This window comes from Mytilus edulis, chromosome 11, assembly GCF_963676685.1.
Source record: "Mytilus edulis chromosome 11, xbMytEdul2.2, whole genome shotgun sequence".
Classification (NCBI taxonomy): domain Eukaryota; kingdom Metazoa; phylum Mollusca; class Bivalvia; order Mytilida; family Mytilidae; genus Mytilus; species Mytilus edulis.
The window spans coordinates 64605824-64625050 of NC_092354.1; the positions used below are offsets into that span (position 1 = coordinate 64605824).

Here is a 19227-nt window from a genome sequence, read left to right on the forward strand (position 1 = left end):
TGACTTTTTGTGACCTATTTTTAAAAGTATATCATATTTACATTTAAATACCTTTATGATATAGATACATTGTATACTGTTGTTGTTAATTTAATAACAAGAATGCAATGACTTGTTTAGAGAGAGACCCACGCTCTCTACACGTTAAGACATACTTTCAACAATTCATTGATGGATCATTGAACCAGCCGTTGAATGGTTTGATTTCAGTCCTTTAATAGACCATGAACCATACTACAGCAATAAATGAATCAGTCTTATATGGTCTAAGCAGAAATAGCAGTATCAATTTAAAGTGTATTTATTGCCTGTTGTCTTTTACTTTTGTATACTTCAATTTTTATTTAGTAGTTTGCTTCAGTTGTATGTTTGTTTTTTGTTTTCTTTAGCTACGGAATCATATAAGTCGTTATCATATGTTTTTTTTTTTTTAACAACATTATATATTAATTCATCAAATATGCTTGTTACATTGTTACACCAAGAAACCAAGCTTTTCTTGATGCATCCTGTAATATTCCACCGATTGCCCAGGTTAGCAATCAGCTGCTGGTATATATGTATATATTATAATGATATGTATAAATTTCTTGAAATACAATTATACAACATTTTAATACATTATGTTTTATTCTATCAATCGTCTAAACTTCTTTTTAGTGACGTTTGTAATGGATTAAGTTTCATTGTTCTGTTTTCGTTGTATCTTTTTATGTATTCTCGAACAAAAATTTGATAAACATTTACCTTTGTCAATTTCTGATTAGATACATAATATGATTTGTATATGGAAAAACCTAAGATTGTTATGAAATAATTCTGACCAAAATAATTTTTGTCAAAAATTTTATATCCAAAGACTAATTGCTTTAATGATACTCTAAAATTTAAATTTGATTTTATCATTAACTCATGAATACTTTTCCAAAATTTTTCTAAAAATCGACAAGAAATAAAAAAGTGGTTATAATCTTCTTCTTCGTTACATACATTACATAGATTGTCATTCGTCTGTTTCCATTTAAACAATAATTGTTTTGTTGGTAATATGAATTGTAAAAGTTTCCATCTATATATTTTTAACTTATTTTCTTCTAAATAATGAAACATGAAAACATATAGTTGGTTAATACTAAGGTTTTCATTAATTTGTAAAATACGCATCCATTTGCTAACACCAATTGATGGTTCAGTTTTATCTTTACAAATTGACTTATATAATATATTTGTTGAAAAATTTGAAGCCTCAATGTAATTACCTTTCCAGATTAGTTTCTGTCTAGGAATATTTACAATACTTTTAATAGAACTTTCAGACTGTAACATCTGAAGCCAGTCTTTTGGAATGGCTTTTTTTAAAAATATTTATTTCTGCAATCCAATTAATCTTGCATTCTAATTTATCCAAAATAAAATGTTGAGATATATTACCAGTGTCGTCTATAATATCATTGACAAATATCAAGTTACTCTTAATCCAATTTTCAAAAATAATAGTTTTATTTTTAAAATTAATCTGTTTGTTCCCCCAAATTACCTGTTTCCTTACTTCTGTGAAGTTGGTAGGTTTTTTTGTTTGTCCACCGCCTGATATTACCCAACATTTAAATACTTCTCTATAAAATTCAGGGATATGTTTGATATAATCCAGAATTTTCTTCTTTTCAAAATTCATCTTAAAAATTAACCAATTAATACCAACATCACTGAGATATTTTAATGGAATCAACTTCCAGTTTGAAATATCATTACTAATGAGTTTACTTACCCAAGATGCTTTTAGAGACATAAAATAACTTTGTATTTCGATCATTTGTAACCCCCCTTCTTCGTTTGACTCTATCATGGTATTTCTTTTAACTTTATCTGGTTTACCATCCCAGATGTATTTATAACATTTACTTTCTATTTCTTTTCTGAATTCCTCCGGAACTGTACAGGCACTTGCCAAAAATGTAAAAAGTGGTAAAACTAATGATTTTATAATAAGAATTTTCCCGATTAAAGTTAAATTACGTTTCCCCCATAAATGAAATAGTTTATTCATTTTCTCAATTTTATTCTCCCAGTTTAATTTTTCACATTCTTCTCTGTTATGACCAAAATATATTCCCAATGCTTTGACTGGTTTGTTTGTCCAATTAATCCCAGCTACCTTATCTTTACTATTTTTCAGTTTTCCTATCCATATACCCTCTGTTTTATTTTTATTCAAAGTTAACCCAGAAAATGATCCAAAAATTTCTATTTCATTCATAGCAGCTTTGATTTCTTTCTTATTACTGAGAAATAAAGTAGTATCATCAGCTAATTGTGAAATCTTAATTCTATGATTTTTATTATCTAGTTTAACTACGAACCCTTTGATATCTCTGTTTTTTCGAAGTCTTAAAGCCATGATCTCCACGGATAAAACGAAAAGAAGAGCTGATAAGGGACACCCCTGCCTTATTCCTCTTGAGTTATGAAATATTTCTGAAATCCATCCATTAATAATAACACAAGTTTGTAACCCAGTATATAATGTTTTTACCCAGTTTATAAAAGATTCATTAAATCCAAAATGTTTCAAAGTGATTAACATAAAATCCCATTCTAAAGAATCAAAAGCTTTAGTAAAATCTACAAAAACTATTGCCCCTTCAATCGAATATGCATCCGCATAATCAATAATATCTTGAATTTGTCTCAAATTAAAACCAATAAATCTGGTTTTAATATATCCTGTTTGATCGTCATTAATAATTTTTGGTAGTATCTTTTTTAAACGTTGCGCTAGAACAAATGACAATAGTTTTAAATCTACATTTAGTAAGGAAATTGGCCTATAATTATCTAATAATAAATGATCCCCCTTTTTGAACAATAATGTCAAAATACTAGTACGTTGTGAGTGCGAAAGACTTCCTTTTTCATTACCAGTGTTCAAAACTTTGACTAGAAAATAACCTATTTTATCCCAAAACATCTGATAAAATTCAACTGTTAGACCATCTAGCCCTGGTGCTTTATTTAATTTCATTGTATTAATAGCTGAAGTACATTCTTCGATTGTTACTTCTCCGTCACAAACTGATTTGTCAACATTATTTGAATTATTTTCTAATTCAGTTTCACAAATATAATTTTCGACTAAATCTTTTTTTTGACATTTGGAACTGTACAGTTTTTCATAGTATTGTTTAATTTTTGTTAATAAATCGGCCTGGTCTGTTGTTATATTTCCATTCTCGTCACTTAGTTTATTTATCGACTTTTTTACCTGTCTTTGTTTTTCTAAACCTAAAAAATATGCATTATTTTTTTCCCCATATTCAACCCATTTCTCCCTTGACCTAACCTGTGCGCCTCTAGCTTTCTGTTCGTATATCTTAACTATTTTTAGTTCTAAATCTTTTATTTCTTCATCTAAATATGCATCTTCCTGTGGTAATGCATCTCTTATCTTATTTCTCTCTTCCAGGTTTTTTTCTAGTTCCCGACTTATTCTCTGTTTGCCTTTGATTTATTCTTACAATATGCTATGCTTACCTCCCTGATTTCTACTTTTAAAACGTCCCACAATAATTGACAATCGATATTATTATTTCCATTAGTATATTTATGAATAAGATTACTGATTATCTCTTTGTATTTTTCCTCTTTTAAAATAGAGTTGTTAATCTTCCAATATCCCTTACCTCTTTCTGACACACCAGTCCTAATACTTAAGAAAACGCTTTGATGATCAGTAGAATTAATTACAGCTGGTTTAATTTTACAATTTTCTACCAATGACTTAAAATCTGTGCCAATTAGTATCATGTCTATTCTACTTGCCTGAGTTTTATCTCTCCTCCGCCATGTATATTGTTCAACGTTTGGATTCAAACATCTCCAGATATCGATTAGTTTGTTTGATTTTAACATTAATTTCAAACTATTTACTGGTTTTGAAATCTGGCTATTTGGTCGTGTTGTTTTTCTATCTATAACATGTAAAGTATCATTGAAATCTCCCCCAATAATCGGAATACCGATACCAAATTTTTTTATATTATCACTTACCATTTTAAAAAACGTATTTCTAGATGCTTTATAATTTGGTGCATATATACATACCAACGTAAATATTGTTTCGTCAATTTGTATATTGAGCAGAATTTCTCTCCCGTCAGCGTCTCGATTTTCATTAATAACAGTAACATTTAAACTACTCCTTATAAAATAGCGACCCCCCTACTTGCTGTCGTGCCATGACTACAGAATATATTAAAATCTTTCTGTATCGACATTTCTTTACTTACTTTTTCGTCAAAATGCGTTTCTTGCAAAAAGGCAATGTCACATTTATGAGCTTTTAACCATTTGATAACCCTCTCTCTTTTATCATATGTTATTGACAATTTGTGGACCATAGAGCTATATATGTTGCCTATTTAAAAACCAAAACTTAATTACTTTCATGTTTTATCTGTGTTTGAAATCCTTGTGAATGTGCTTCGAATATGGACCCCTGGCCAATAAGCAAATAAAATGTACATATTTCACTGGTAGTGTAGCCTTCACACTAGATGATGAACAAAAAAACTAGCGGTAGACCTCAATACTTCTCACAGAACGTCACTTTCAATTAGCTGGTACAAATGTAAAATATTGATAGTCAATATTATAACCTGGATGTTTCCAGGTCAATCAAGTCACAAAAGGATCCTAAAATTGTTCTAAGAAATGTTTTATCTTTTGTAAATCTGATTTTTTTTCTACATATGTAACAATAGCATCTGCTAACTTTCTCTTCACAAACCTCAAAATAAATAGACATAGATCAATATAGAATCTTCAATCTTAACCAGGTTTCTTTGCTATATGGTAAATTCTAAATACGTGTCAAAATAAACAAAACTCGTATTCATTACTATTCTGTCCAATTACTTACTTTTTTTGTCACAAACAGCAAATACAAATACATAAATTAAGATAACGTAGTCGTTTATCAAACAAACAATGATAAAAAGAAAACAAATGTAAGACATACCTGTCAACTGACCCGTATTCTGCGGGTGTGACCCGAGATTTTCACACTTCTGAGGGATCACCCGGGACACCCGCCGGGTCATTGAAATAACCCGGGAATTCCGAAAATGACCCGATTTCACCTGTATTTCTTAGCCTTGAGATTGATTTTCTTAAGTAATATTTCTTTGAAATACCGGCAAATTCGTAATTCTTCCATGAACAGGCAGTTCATCTAGCTATGTAAACTGTCAAAATAAGTGACCCATTAAGTGCATGGCTTCACTCGACAGCTTTGGTGTCAAACACACTGTTAATTAACACCAATTACCTTAGCTTTAGGTCGTAAATAAATTGCACTACTGGTTTACAAACATATTTGAACTAGAGTTACTTCCCCTTATTTGTCACCATTCAAAATTATTTTTTATATTTACGTTTTATGAGTGAAAAAGATTAAATCATAAAAATATAAAACTCAAATACATATTGAAAAATAACTTTGTATTATTTTTATACCTTTATACAATTTTTTACATTTATACTTCCTTTAACTGTATTACTATATTTTATCATAGTCTAATTTCCTTCTCAATTAAGATATGAATGTTCATAAATATAATACCTCTACATGGCATGTATAAAGGCTACATAGCCAGTAGTCTCATTTTAAAATTACATTTGATAAATAAATTTTAGATGATGACAAAAAGTAAAGAACATAAGACTGTGTTACACAAATTTATAAAAATCTTTAAAAGTGCAATGAAATAATAATAAATAAGATTTAAAATGACTTAACCAAGTGAACATGCATTCATGTTTTGGTATCTTTGATATACATTATAAGAAAATGTACCATAAATACTGAAATTCAGCTCGAAAAAGTTTGTACGCGTTATGACCTGAGATTTGATTCTTCAATGCAGGTCATGACCTGCATTTTCATCGTCACAGGTTGACAAGTATGATGTAAGATCACCGAAACATATGATTTTTTGTATAACTATCCCTCCCCTCCCCCGACAAAAACATTGTGCTTTTGGATGTCACTGTTTACAAGTCTGCCAAAAATTTTGGCGAAAGAGAAATATATTTAAAATGTAAAAATATATAAACCTTAGTATACCATTAAGTTATGCAAGGAATCGACGATAATACACTCTTCAGTACAAAATGAAATTTAGAATGTATCTATGAGGTAGTCCTAACTGTAGCAGGGATTTTTAAGACGCAGCTGATAATTCATTCAAGCTGATAATCATTAAATCAGATTAAACTTTGCTGATATCGCCTCCCCAGACATTCTATCATGAGCCTTAAGGTCAATTTCCGTATTTCCAAGGACAAATTCTACGTCTACCCAGCGTTGATCCTCGCAGGTGTCAGAAAAAGTTATTGTCGGTGTACAAAGCAAAGAACATCGTTCATCGATATATCCCGGTGTTGCCTCCTCAGATACATATACCATGATGTCCATTTTGTCTTGATGTTTGAAAGGTGTAAAGAAAGATTTTTTAACTAACATTCCTGCTTCAACGCTATCGTCTTTTCCGACGATAAGAGAAAAAATGTTGTCACACCTTTCCTCCTTTTCCATGACTACATAATGTTTTTCATCATATTTTCTGTTATCCCAAGGGACATTTGTTTTCACACCATAACTGCATCGCATTATTCGTGACTGGATATACTCTGGCTTATGGCCAAACAAAACGGCCCCTCTTAGCACTGAAAGACTGGCTTCTTCTGGAATAATTATTCTTTTCTCCGGGAATTCCGTATTAACTGCGTCTTTTATAAACTGACAGTCTGAGAATCCTCCAACCAGTAACAAATGTGTCACGCCTTTTAATGTCTTTTCTCCTAAAATCTCTTTCATGAGAGTTATCACATTGTTAATTGAAGGTATATAAAGATCCTTAAAAAACTCGAGGCTCATACGAATCTTATCATGTGTTAGTTTTATTTCCTCTGAGTATGAGGAAGATTTAAGTACAGACTGTAGATCTTTTTTGTGAACTTCCTGGCACATTGTGTTTAGTGCAACAAACGGTATTGTTATAGTAACTTTAGGTTTTTTAGTTTCAAGTGTTTTCTTGACGATCTCGAATTCTCTTACCAAGTCCAAATATGCAAGGGGGCTTTCTTCTTTCAATGATTTCATTATTTTGTCTCCAAAGATCTTTTCACAAAGATCGAAGAACCTTCTATCAACCGATGTACCTCCACAATCATTTCCCATAGCTCTGTGTATTTCTTTCAGGCGACCATTTGCTACTTTCTGATGAACTGTTATGTCTGCAGTACCGCCTAGAGGAACGACAAAATACAAACTGTGGTTGAAGATTGTAATATAACAAAATAAACAGAACTGAATAGATTCGTCTTAAATATAAAAAGATATACATCTTGTATTTGATTTTTGATCTTAGTAAATTTCTAGGTTTATAATTCACAGTCATGGATGACAAAATATCTGCTTATGATATTTGCACACACGCGTCTTCTTTTCAAAAACATTTAATCAACAAACCTTTTCCTTTTTATGAGATATTTACAAGCCTCAATTAGCATTATCAACCCAGGAAACGTTTCGTTGTCAACTATTCTCCATCTATATTCAAATGTTCTTAAATACTCAAAATTAAAAACTTAAAACTCACTAGTATAAAATTAAGGTCTTTTAGGTTATAGATTTATCCTTTTTTACAATCATAATGTTTTTTTTAAAATTCGGTTTAAATATGTATGTAACACCCACCTCCAAGGTCAACCACCATGTACTCTGTCCCCTCCGAAGTCATTGCAAAACCGGGTACCGAACCATTTAGTCTTTCAGTGGGTAAATATTGACAAAAGATTGATGCTGTCTCTGGTTCAAGTGCAACGATCAAATTCTTTGTTTGAATACCAGCCTTTAATAAACAGAGCATTCTTTCAAAGAGAATTCGTTTTACAAAATGAATGAATAAGTGCCATAGCTCCCTTTTTAATGTAAAAAGCCAAATTTCAGCAAGTTACTTAATGTCATAAACCTGAAAATAGTATTTCATTTGTTATTTTGGTCTTATATTATGAATGTAGCCATAGTCAGGTTAGGGAATTTTTTTCAGATGTTCGAACCCCTTTTTTTATTCTACGATTTGATACCCATCTACTGCCAATGCTAAATATTAGGTAAAATTCCGAGTCGGCTTTTCGTGCCTTCTTTGAAAAATAATAAAAGAATATAAATATGTGTACTAACTTTGCATCGTATATGCTTTAACGAAAACTATAAGTCATATTCCTAAAATAAATGTGGTTCCATATTATAACTAAGTGCTAAAACAAATGACAAAAACATACGGTGACCTATAGTTGTTAATTTCTGTGGCATTCTGGTCTCTTGTGGTGAATTATCTCATTTGCAATCATACCACATCTTCTTTTTTTTATACTTACTGCTTCAGCACAAGATCTCATAAATCTCTTAGCTTTATCAGTCCAGATTGCTGGAACTGTCAGGACCCATTGAACTTCGTCTTGCTGGACTATATTTCCTCGTGTTTTCAAAAGATCTAACAAATGTGTCACTAAGAATTTGATAGATAATTTAAACACATCGAAAGCTGGCATTCGTTTTGTCCCAGTTATGTCTTCTAGCATCATGCTACTTGTGATGTTCTTTTTAATGAAAAAAAATTAACAAAACTAATATACATATTTGTACATCTTTATAACGAGTGTAATAGACAGTTCTGTGCGAATTAGCTAATTTGTCTCCTTTATGATTACGATTCTTTTTACAAATGAGCCTTTATAAAACAAAAAGTCACAAGTACCAAGTGATGACTTTATTGCTTACAAGATGGAAAATAGTGGTGGTTTGTGGAAAAAATGGAAGGGAGTGGGGTCAGCTTTTTATAAAAAGGAAATTCACACAAATACTGAACTCTGAGGGAAAAACAAAACGGAAAGTCCCTAGTCAAATAGCACAATCAAATGATAAATCAAATCAAACGAATGAACAACAACTGTGATATTCCTGACTTGGTACAGTCAGGATTTTCAAATGTAGAAAATGGTGTATTGAACCTGACTTTATAGCGCTTAATCTCCTCCTTGTATGACAGTCGCATCAAATTCCATTATATTTACATTGATGAGTGAACAAAACCATGGCTCGTACTCATAAACTGAATATAAAAGTCAATCGCACTTTTAATTAGATTAGGACTTTATCGCACCGGTTTACACATCAATAACCTCTAGAAAAAAAGGTTGTTTAATCTTATGGTAATTCACAGGTGCTCTTTGGTAGGGCTGTTGTTTATTTGACACATTCCCTATTTTCATTCTCAATTTTATGTAATTATCTATATTTAAAAATATGAAATATACCTTGTTATTATGTAGATTCATTTTGAAGCGCTCAAAATACAAGTAATCAGCATGTTCTTCTTCTAATAACAATTCAGCCCACTGATTCTCTGCATCGTATCCAAACGCTACAAACTCCCGTTTCCCATCTAATAATAGGCATGTTGGGGTTTTCACTGACGTGCAGTGACGAGTCTTCCACATTGCAGTGTGTATTTGTAATGGGTCTTTTGCGAACTCATTTCTCATTGAAAACGAATAGCCCGAGTATGTAGTACCAAAATCAATAGCAGCAACCATCAAGTAATTCCTTGAATCTGCCATCATGTATTATAATGTTCTGAAACACGCAATATCAATGATCTTTTTTAAAATGGAATATGACATATAAAGTAGGAAAAGTATGCATTTATAGCCACAATACCACATTATTTAAAATTATAATTCAGAATCAAATTAATATTGAAGAGTAAACATATTCAGCATAGAGGTTCCAATACGGATTTTTTTGTGTTATTAAAATTTGCTGTTACAAAATGTTAGAAATTATTATAAATTAAGGAATATATCTCCCTCATGCAAAGCTCTGATTCCTTTCATGGATTTGGCTATACTTTTTGGACCTTTTGGGTTATAGCTCTTCATCTTTTATATAAGCTTTGGATTTCAAATATTTTGGCAACCACCATCACTGAAGAGACATGTATTGTCGAAATGCGCATCTGGTGCAAGAAAATTGGTACCGTTAATGTTATTCCAGCTGATGAGTTCAGTCATTTTCATCTAACTTTTATAGTTCGATCTTATTTTGAACTGTAAACCACTGCCACAGGTTAGGGAAGGGTTGGGATCCAGCTAACATGTTATACCCCTCAACATTATGAATGTGCGTGCTTGTCCTAAGTCAGGAGCCTCTAGTTCAATGGTTATCTTTTATTGCTGTTTTACACATTTGTTTTTCGTTCACTTTTTGTACATTAATCAGACCTTTATTTTTTAATAGTTTTACATTTGTGATGTAAGGGCCTTTTATAGCTGTCTATGCAGTATGGACTTTGCTCATTTTTGAAGGCCATACGTTTACCTAAAGCTGTTAATTTCTGTAACATTTGGTTTATTGTGAAGAGTTATGTCATTGGCAACCATACCACATCTCCTTTTCTATACTCACCCAAATCCTGATTACAAGGGCTGGTGTACAAAAAGACAAGATTATAGATACATTGTGAACAAAACTAAGTAAGTAGTAACATCGCCTGATGTTTTATGTTTATTTGTAGAATAAGTTTTTAAAAAATCAAAATCAAAATCATGCAGTTACTTAAAGTACACTAATAGTATTACTAATAGATGCCTTATACTTATTTCTGAATTATGATTCAACGTTTAAATTCAGGGAATTCAAGGGGCAACTAATGTAAACAACAGAAAATGATAATTAGTGATAGATGATATGTATATCTTTATTTATTTCTGTTTGTTTCAATTATATGTTCAATAAATAAAACACAACGATTATACACATGTTTTAAATATATATGAAGCAGAAATATTGAGCACATTATAACGAAGAAATTCAAATAAGATGTTATAAGGACGTTATCATTTTTGGTTTTACTGATGACGACGAATTTGTTCTACTAATCGGAGCCAAACTCATGTGTATGTCAGTTATGAAGTAACTTTCCATTAGTTCCATTAGAGACTCAAATGACGTAGTTTTTCACCCAGGTTATTTCGGTTGGATACGTTTTAGGTTTTCTACTACATGTTTTGTGGACTGTTGTACTTTTTTCTCAACGTTTTGTTTTATCTGTGGCCAGGATATTGTCATATTTATGAATCTTTATTTTTTGTTGCGCTAGTTGATGTATTTTCCCTTGGACTCTAATTCATACGGATAACTAAAGAATCATTTGAAATACTACATGCCTTTATGTTTTCACAGCTTGTACATCCAAAAGTAAACCCACTTTAGCTAGGGCATCTCTGTCTTATATCGAAGTCCTTGAATTTACATCTTACCAGTTATCATTTTGAGTTGAATACTTATGTATGTTTATACAAACAGATCGATAAGAATAGAAAAGTTTTCTTAACAAAATATCTAGAGAATTATCAAGAAAACAGATGACATGAAAAAAAAGTAACGCACACAAATTGTTTCGATAAGCAAGATAAGCATCCTATACAATATTGATATAAATATTGATTTATGGAATGTTTGGTATCACCAGCCCAGTAGTCAGCACTTCGGTGTTGACATGAATATCAATTATATGGTATTTTTTTTTTTATAAATTTACTGTTTGAAAAATCATGAATTATTCGAAATACTAAGGATTTTCTTTTTCCTAGGCATAGATTACCTTAGGTGTATTTGACACTTTTTTGGATTTTTTGGTCCTCAATGATCTTCAATTTAATACTTGTTTAGATTTCTAACTTATTTGTTTGAGCGCCACTGATGAGTCGTATGTAGACGAAACGCGCGTCTGGCGTATCAAATTATAAACATTTTACCTTTGATAACTATTCCTTTAGTAGCAATGTTTTTTTAATTATTTTGATGGGGCGGATATACTGTACTACCAATCTTGAAGATAGAGTGTGGCATATGGATAGAAAAAAAGTAAAAACACAAAAATACTGAACTCCGAGGAAAATTCAAAATGGAAAATCCAAAATCAAAAGGCAAAATCAAAAGTCCAAACACATCAAACGAATGGATAACAACTGTCATATTCCTGACTTTGTACAGGCATTCTCTAATGTAGAAAATGGTGGATTGAACCTGGTTTTATAGCTAGCTAAACCTCTCACTTGTATGACAGTCGTATCAAATTCCATTACATTGTCAACGATGCATGAACAAAACAAACATACTCAAAGAGTAAAAAATGTCAAAAATAGGGGTACAGCACTCAATGTTGTGTTATCATCTTAATATCACTATAAAAACAACAGGCGTAACGAAGAAACACAAAAAGGCATACATCAAATTTAACATACTCATTTTGTTTTTCTTATACGACTTAATTTATCTGTGTAAAGTCTACCCATAAAGGATAGAAGGTTTTCAGTACTGGTGTAAAATTGCGCGTTTGAAATTCGCACAGGTAGACATAAAAATAATTTTGTCGTTCAAAGTATGACGGTATACATACATGCAGAGTCACGTTAAGTAGATATAACGGAAAAAAGATTTAACAGTAAAAGTAATAATAATCAATAAAATAGTTGTGTGGTTCAAAGTATGACGGGATACATAAGTACAGTTTCACGTCAAATGTATATCATAAAAAACAGACTTAACAGAAAAAGTGTATTATTGAATAAAATAGTTTTGTCATTCATAGTATGTCAAGATCCATAAGTAAAAGTAATAATAATATTAAATGAAATAATTTTGTCGTTCAAAGTATGATGTTTTACATAACCACAGAGTCATTTCAAAAGAATATCTCAAAAAACTGACTTAAAAGTACAAGTAATATTAATAAAGACAAACAAAATAATACTATTACACGTTATTAAGACAGCGCAGTACGCAAAATCTATACTTCAAGACCATCTTGTATTATTTGTGAAGTTGATACGGAATATTTATCAACAAGTTCTGGGTATCTTCCGATGAACTTTTTTAGAAAAGGACGAGACGTTCTTTGACATACCCCTGGTTCATCAACTTTCTGCTCAGACACTGGTTACGTTTTACAAAGTCTGAATAGGAGCTGCAAGCTCTTGAATACCTAATAAGTTGGGAAATGTATATTCCATGTGCAGGTGAAGTTGGTATATTACTACTTAGGTGAGGGAAATTGATAATTTCAAAATTAAAATCGTCTCGTTTGTCATAGATTCCGGTACTGAGATGACTGTGTATGTCAAATTCGAGGTATAAGTCTAAAAATGAGGCGGAGGAAGCCGTGTCTGTGGTCTCTCTAATTTCTAGTTCTGGTGGGTATATTAATGGAACCCAATCAGAAAAGTTCGGATTGTTAATGGAAAGAACATCATCAATATATCTGAAAGTGAAATTAAATAACCTGGCTTCTTTGATCTTCTTGTTTTTGACAAGTGTCTGAAGGAACTACGATTCATATGAAAATGTGGTTACTCGAATTGTTCCCATGTAGCTGTAATATCGATTCTAAAGAGGGGTTTTGTTTGATTGGTCAGGTTGTATGGCTATATATAGCTGCAATGGACGTCCAAAATAAACATACATTGCATATGAATTCAGAAGCTGTACATTCTATATCATTTGTTGACGAAAAAGGGGATCATATCAAAATATAGTTAAGTGTGGTATCGTTTGACAATTTCTCAAAATTTCAACCCTCCTGCTAATAAATACGCGTATCATTATCTATTTCGAATAGTAACATTAAACTTCACAGCTTATAAAGACTGCTGGTGACTTTCAACAACCTAAGAATGATGATAAATTGAACCGAAAGTACAGTTAATACATCGAAAACTACTCTATCACATGTCTATTGAAAAACAATGAGTAATGAAATAAAAATCTGGAGAAAATAAAATAAATGTTTGCTACAAAACAAAAATAAGTTTACTCACTCGACTACCATATCAAATGAATGAAACTTCCTCCTTTCAAATACTTCGCAGTTTTTCTATTTATATTAAATACCTTTGTGACCGATATTTAACAATATCTCATATTTACTTTTAAATACCTTCATGATAGATAAATATAAATATATATAGACAGATAATTTTGTTGTATTTATGTACTAACAGGAATGCAGTGATGCTAGAAGAGAAAGTGCTACGCTCTCTGTACGTTTAGGACTCCTGCAACAATTATTTTTGAAATTTGATCACTTTCTTTGAAGTGCATGAAATATTCGCCACTGGACGATTTAACCATACAACAATAAATAAATAAATCAAAGGTACTGGCATGAAATACGGATTTTTTGTGTTATTAAAATTTGCTGTTACAAAATGATAGAAAATTATTATAAATTAAGGAATGTATCTCCCTCATGCAAAGCTCTGATTTCTTTCACGGAGTTGGCTATACTTTTTGGAACTTTTGGATTATAGCTCTTCGTCTTTTATATAAGCTTTGGATTTAAAATATTTTTGCCACGAGCATCACTGAAGAGACATGTATTGTCGAAATGCGCATCTGGTGCAAGAAAATTGGTACTGTTAATTTAATTACTACCACTGGGTCAATGCATCTGCTGGTGGACTATAATCCCCGAGGGTATCACCAGCCCGGTAGCCAGTACTTCGGTACTGGCATGAAATACGGATTTTTGGGTATTATTAAAATTTGCTGTTACAAAATGATAGAAAATTATTATAAATTAAGGAATGTATCTCCCTCATGCAAAGCTCTAATTTCTTTCACGGAGTTGGCTTTATTTTTGGAACTTTTGGATTATAGCTCTTCGTCTTTTATATAAGCTTTGGATTGAAAACATTTTGGCCACGAGCATCACTGAAGAGACATGTATTGTCGAAATGCGCATCTGGTGCAAGAAAATTGGTACCGTTAATTTTATTACTACCACTGGGTCAATGCCTCTGCTGGTGGAATATTAGTCCCCGAGGGTATCACCAGCCCAGTAGCCAGTACTTTGGTACTGGCATGAAATACGGATTTTTTTGTGTAATTAAAATTTGCTGTTACAAAATGATAGAAAATTATTATAAATTAAGGAATGTATCTCCCTCATGCAAAGCTCTGATTTCTTTCACGGAGTTGGCTTTATTTTTGGAACTTTTGGATTATAGCTCTTCGTCTTTTATATAAGCTTTGGATTGAAAACATTTTGGCCACGAGCATCACTGAAGAGACATGTATTGTCGAAATGCGCATCTGGTGCAAGAAAATTGGTACCGTTAATTTAATTACTACCACTGGGTCAATGTCTCTGCTGGTGGACTATTAGTCCCCGAGGGTATCACCAGCCCAGTAGACAGTACTTCGGTACTGGCATGAAATACGGATTTTTTTGTGTTATTAAAATTTGCTGTTACAAAATAATAGAAAATTATTATAAATTAAGGAATGTATCTCCCTCATGCAAAGCTCTGATTTCTTTCACGGAGTTGGCTATACTTTTTGGAACTTTTGGATTATAGCTCTTCGTCTTTTATATAAGCTTTGGATTTAAAATATTTTTGCCACGAGCATCACCGAAGAGACATGTATTGTCGAAATGAGCATCTGGTGCAAGAAAATTGGTACTGTTAATTTAATTACTACCACTGGGTCAATGCCTCTGCTGGTGGACTATTAGTCCCCGAGGGTATCACCAGCCCAGTAGCCAGTACTTCGGTACTGGCATGAAATACGGATTTTTTTGTATTATTAACATTTGCTGTAACAAAATGATAGAAAATTATTATAAATTAAGGAATGTATCTCCCTCATGCAAAGCTCTGATTTCTTTCACTGAGTTGGCTATACTTTTTGGAACTTTTGGATTATAGCTCTTCATCTTTTATATAAGCTTTGGATTTAAAATATTTTGGCCACGAGCATCACTGAAGAGACATGTATTGTCGAAATGCGCATCTGGTGCAAGAAAATTGGTACTGTTAATTTAATTACTACCACTGGGTCAATGCATCTGCTGGTGGACTATTAGTCCCCAAGGGTATCACCAGCCCAGTAGCCAGTACTTCGGTACTGGCATGAAATACGGATTTTTTTGTATTATTAAAATTTGCTGTTACAAAATGATAGAAAATTATTATAAATTAAAGAATGTATCTCCCTCATGCAAAGCTCTGATTTCTTTCACGGAGTTGGCTATACTTTTTTGAACTTTTGGATTATAGCTCTATATCTTTTATATAAGCTTTGGATTTAAAATATTTTTGCCACGAGCATCACTGAAGAGACATGTATTGTCGAAATGCGCATCTGGTGCAAGAAAATTGGTACTGTTAATTTAATTACTACCACTGGGTCAATGCATCTGCTGGTGGACTATTAGTCCCCGAGGGTATCACCAGCCCAGTAGCCATTACTTCGGTACTGGCATGAAATACGGATTTTTTGTATTATTAAAATTTGCTGTTACAAAATGATAGAAAATTATTATAAAGTAAGGAATGTATCTCCCTCATGCAAAGCTCTGATTTCTCTCACGGAGTTGGCTATACTTTTTGGAACTTTTGGATTATAGCTCTTCATCTTTTTTATAAGCTTTGGATTTAAAATATTTTGGCCACGAGCAGCACTGAAGAGACATGTATTGTCGAAATGAGCATCTGGTGCAAGAAAATTGGTACTGTTAATTTAATTACTACCACTGGGTCAATGCCTCTGCTGGTGGACTATTAGTCCCCGAGGGTATCACCAGCCCAGTAGCCAGTACTTCGGTACTGGCATGAAATACGGATTTTTTTGTATTATTAACATTTGCTGTAACAAAATGATAGAAAATTATTATAAATTAAGGAATGTATCTCCCTCATGCAAAGCTCTGATTTCTTTCACTGAGTTGGCTATACTTTTTGGAACTTTTGGATTATAGCTCTTCATCTTTTATATAAGCTTTGGATTTAAAATATTTTGGCCACGAGCATCACTGAAGAGACATGTATTGTCGAAATGCGCATCTGGTGCAAGAAAATTGGTACTGTTAATTTAATTACTACCACTGGGTCAATGCATCTGCTGGTGGACTATTAGTCCCCAAGGGTATCACCAGCCCAGTAGCCAGTACTTCGGTACTGGCATGAAATACGGATTTTTTTGTATTATTAAAATTTGCTGTTACAAAATGATAGAAAATTATTATAAATTAAAGAATGTATCTCCCTCATGCAAAGCTCTGATTTCTTTCACGGAGTTGGCTATACTTTTTTGAACTTTTGGATTATAGCTCTATATCTTTTATATAAGCTTTGGATTTAAAATATTTTTGCCACGAGCATCACTGAAGAGACATGTATTGTCGAAATGCGCATCTGGTGCAAGAAAATTGGTACTGTTAATTTAATTACTACCACTGGGTCAATGCATCTGCTGGTGGACTATTAGTCCCCGAGGGTATCACCAGCCCAGTAGCCATTACTTCGGTACTGGCATGAAATACGGATTTTTTGTATTATTAAAATTTGCTGTTACAAAATGATAGAAAATTATTATAAATTAAGGAATGTATCTCCCTCATGCAAAGCTCTGATTTCTTTCACGGAGTTGGCTATAATTTTTTGAACTTTTGGATTATAGCTCTTCATCTTTTATATAAGCTTTGGATTTAAAATATTTTGGCCACGAGCATCACTGAAGAGATATGTATTGTCGAAATGCGCATCTGGTGCAAGAAAATTGGTACCGTTAATTTTATTATGGCTTTCCTCTACTTCATTTGAACTTAAGGGATATTTGTTCCATTGGCAATGAGCAGACCACATCTCCTTATTTTTATATAGAGGAAAAAGATCTGTTTAGTGACTACACATACAGGTTATTAAGTGTAACGAGTACATCCGAACCGTTGCTTACCAGTCCTGTGTCGGAACACACTTTGGTTTTACTCTAGTGTATTTTTTAAAAAGTTTTTATGATCTCATTCATTTATAACAGCTTAACAGAACAGAACATTATAAAATCTCTTAATTGTTAACAATGCATCAGATTATGGTTACGATGACTGATTTTGGGGCAATATGTTTTATTATGCATTCAAAACTGTGTTTTAAAGTTATTATCTAATGTCTCTTTCGATTAAAACTACTTTTTATGCTATTTACCTGAAATAATAGCGCAAATAAAATGTTTATTTTGGCCCAAATGAAATATTATTTGTGGTGCAAATGAAATATTATTTTGACACAAATGAAATGACTATTGACGAAAAAGCAAAGTACCGATTCCTACATTTTGAGTTTTATAGGTCAAATAGTAAAATTTTATATTAGAGTTCCCAGATTTTTATGCAAACAATGGAATTATTAAGGATTATGTTGTTACAACACTAAACTAATAAACTAGGGTAAATCAAGGTAAATCTTGTGGTAAATCAAGAACAAAAAAAGTTCATATTTAACATCGTCATAAAAGCGGGAGATTTGGCTAGCCACAAACCAGGTTCAACCCATCATTTTTCCCAAAATTTTCTGTACCAATTTAGTAAAATGGCAATTGTTATCTTATAGTTCGTTTCTGTGTGTGTAGCATTGTCGTTTGATTTTTTGTTGCCCTTTGGTGTCTCTGTTGTTTCGTTGTTTTCCTCTTATATTTGATGTGTTTCCCACATGACTTTCGAATTGCGGTATAATACTGTTACCTTTATTCATATCATTATTTTAAAAAATTGGAATATTGAAATAATGCATGCAGTTGAAAATAAACGAGGTATGATCCTTAAATGTACAAATCTTGAATTATGCTAGCATAAAATAAGTGGAGAAGAGAATAAAATTGAATTTTCAGTCTTCTAGAAATGACTCGCAATGGCTGTCTGTATAAAATGTATATATTTAGCTATATGACCAAAAACAAAAAACTAAAACAAGTTTTTACTATTTTGTGTTGAACTAAGCCTAAGCTATCATATTGCCCAATATTTCTCATTTCTGGAAATATTGCCCAGCCGAAAAAAAACGGGTTTTCCCGGTCGGGTAATACTTTGCAAACCCGGTGTTCATTCGGGGAAATATTCTAGATGTTGTGTTGATATTATATTCCAAATACCAATATGCATTAAGTTGATAGATTTAATCAATTTTAGTATTGGTTCATATTAATTCCATAACAGTATTAGCTTGTATTTTGTTGTGGTGTTACAAAAAATGATATGTTTCAAATAAGTGATCGGATATAATGAAAAGAGGATGATTTTTTATTATATGTTGTACTTTTTA

The 19227-nt window shown here is 32.0% G+C and overlaps 1 protein-coding gene across 1 annotated transcript; it reads right to left on the reverse strand.

Moving 5' to 3' along the window:
• Positions 1–5723: 5723 nt before the first annotated feature.
• On the reverse strand, positions 5724–14037 carry LOC139496065 (heat shock 70 kDa protein 12B-like). Its single transcript, XM_071284501.1, has 5 exons — positions 13945–14037; positions 9382–9700; positions 8443–8664; positions 7760–7913; positions 5724–7308 (listed from the first exon to the last, which is right to left on the reverse strand). The coding sequence occupies exons 2-5, from the start codon at positions 9685–9687 to the stop codon at positions 6260–6262; spliced, it is 1731 nt and encodes a 576-aa protein (XP_071140602.1). The 5' UTR covers positions 9688–9700; positions 13945–14037; the 3' UTR covers positions 5724–6259.
• Between the last annotated feature and the right edge of the window lie 5190 nt (positions 14038–19227).